This window comes from Phalaenopsis equestris, unplaced genomic scaffold (assembly GCF_001263595.1).
Source record: "Phalaenopsis equestris unplaced genomic scaffold, ASM126359v1 Scaffold000840, whole genome shotgun sequence".
Lineage (NCBI taxonomy): Eukaryota > Viridiplantae > Streptophyta > Magnoliopsida > Asparagales > Orchidaceae > Phalaenopsis > Phalaenopsis equestris.
In genome coordinates this window covers 2,399,829-2,401,911 of record NW_018165280.1, presented here as the reverse complement: position 1 = coordinate 2,401,911, position 2,083 = coordinate 2,399,829, and the positions used below count along the sequence as shown (strand labels likewise).

At 35.6% G+C, this 2,083-nt stretch overlaps 1 protein-coding gene across 1 annotated transcript; it reads right to left on the bottom strand.

Annotated features, from left to right (window-relative positions):
• Positions 1 to 1,626: 1,626 nt before the first annotated feature.
• LOC110031565 (cysteine proteinase inhibitor 6-like) lies at positions 1,627 to 1,989 on the bottom strand. Its single transcript, XM_020734813.1, has one exon. The coding sequence runs from the start codon at positions 1,987 to 1,989 to the stop codon at positions 1,627 to 1,629; it is 363 nt and encodes a 120-aa protein (XP_020590472.1).
• Positions 1,990 to 2,083: the final 94 nt, after the last annotated feature.

Below are 2,083 nucleotides of genomic sequence, written 5' to 3'. Positions count from 1 at the left end.
TTTCAGGGAATTGATGAGAATTGTTTGAAAGAATTGGGGAGCATTTTATGGGCCATAATGTTCCTTCTGGCAATTCAAATTGCAACACTTAAACTAACATATGATTTCAGATTTTCAGTATATTCATCTCTTGCTTGCTGCTTCACTTATTGAACCGGATAAAGCTTATGGTATGGGCTCTATTTTTCATTTAAGCTGCAGATTTTATAATGGTATGGGCTCAATTTTTCAGTTTGTTGCTCTATTAATAGCTGCAGATTTTTAAAGAGAAAAGTACTGTACGAGGATAAACTGTTTTGTGTTTCTATGTTTGTTCTATGAAGTTTTTGACATAAACTGTTTTGTGATAAACTGATATTTTTCTTTGTGTTTTTTAATGTGGTTTTACCATTAGTTTAAACTGTTTTGTGATAAAGAATCCTTTTGTTGTGCTGTACGAGGATAATGCCGATGCCTTATGGTTTTACCACCAGGTTCCTCAAAAGCTCGCCATCAAAGTTGGAGAAGTATTTGAGATGCTTCAGCAGCACCAGTTCAATAGCTCGTGTCGGACTAGACATTTTCGTTATATTAGTTTTAGTTATTTGAGATTGAGTTGTATGTAGAGCATTCTTGTAAAAAAATTGTAATAAATTGTTATGATTTTATTTGTATTTTTTTTATTATTATTTTGTCGGACTAGACATTGTAATAAATGAGTTGTATTTAATTATTTTAAGATTTTATTTGTATTTTTTTAAGCTTTTGTCAAATTTGTAATAAATTGTTTCTTATTTTTTAAGTTTTTGTCAAGTAATGTTAATATTCTTGTAAAAAAAGATGTAATTAATTTTGTGAAGTTTTTTGAATTCATTATTTTTTAAGTTGGTAAATTTCTGAATTTTTTTATGAAATATGTCCTTCAAATATTTTTATATAAAATTAATATTTTTTTTGTAAAAATAATATTTATTAAATAATTTTATATTCTAACGAGCCATTTTCGAGCCGAACACGAGCCGAACACGAACATGAAAACGTAATTCGAGCCGAACACGAACACACTGTTCACGAGCCATTTCGAACACGAGCCGATTTCGAACACGAGCCAGATTCGAGCGAGCCGAACACGAGCCGGGACCAGGCTCGCTCAAGCTCGGCTCGTTTACAGCCCTAATCTAGACTAACTCAGCCGATCGAACCAGTCCTGCAAACCCGAAGCCAATCAAGCTCAGCCGACCAAGCTACAGAACAATCGAGTGAGAGACTTATACTTTTAAAATACTAAGAAGACCATGTACTACTCTCATTAAAACGATGATAAAAGTGTAACATCAACATATTATACTTTCTCATCTATAAATAAGGAGATCTTTTTTACGAACAATGGATAACCAAATTAGCCATAAAGGATAGGAAATTTCAACACGATTGACATGATTACTATTCATTACAGTTCACTCTTCTCTCTCCCAATCTTACGTTCTTTCAATTCTTAGAGCGTGATTCACGAATAAATCAATATTCAACACATATTTATTATAAATGTAATAGATAAGAATTTAGTGATACACATATAAATCATCCTTGATATTATCTAATTGCACTGCAATCCATATTATTTGGAAGCACGCGGAACCCTGCGAGCTAATCTTGGAGCCTGCTGAACGACATGAGCTGAAAATTATCGCAGCCCTTGTCCCACACAGTGACCTCGAAATCCTCCGAATAAGATTCCAAACCAACGAAGTAGGCCACGAGGACGAGACGGTATACCACGCCAGCATCGCCGTACACCCACTGGGTTTCGCCGGAACCCACGTTCTCCATCATGAGAATGGGACCGGGTGAGTTTCTGTTCTGTTCAGTCACGGCGAATAACGCTATGGCTCGCACGTGCTCATCATCTAAGTTCTTGAGCGGCAGCCATCCGTTGTCATACCCCTGCCTGCCGCCGATTGATAGGGTGGCTGCGAGTAGAAGACAAGAGAGTGGGAGGAGGGATTTCATTTTGTTGGAATTGAGATGCGGTGATTTTAGTTGAATTTAAAGCATTTTGATATGACATGTAATTGTATATTATTTAATGGTTGATATCTTTTTG

Bases quoted from the DNA above. Each gene is read 5' to 3' on its own strand.
- LOC110031565 (XM_020734813.1), bottom strand. From the start codon at position 1,989: ATGAAATCCCTCCTCCCACTCTCTTGTCTTCTACTCGCAGCCACCCTA.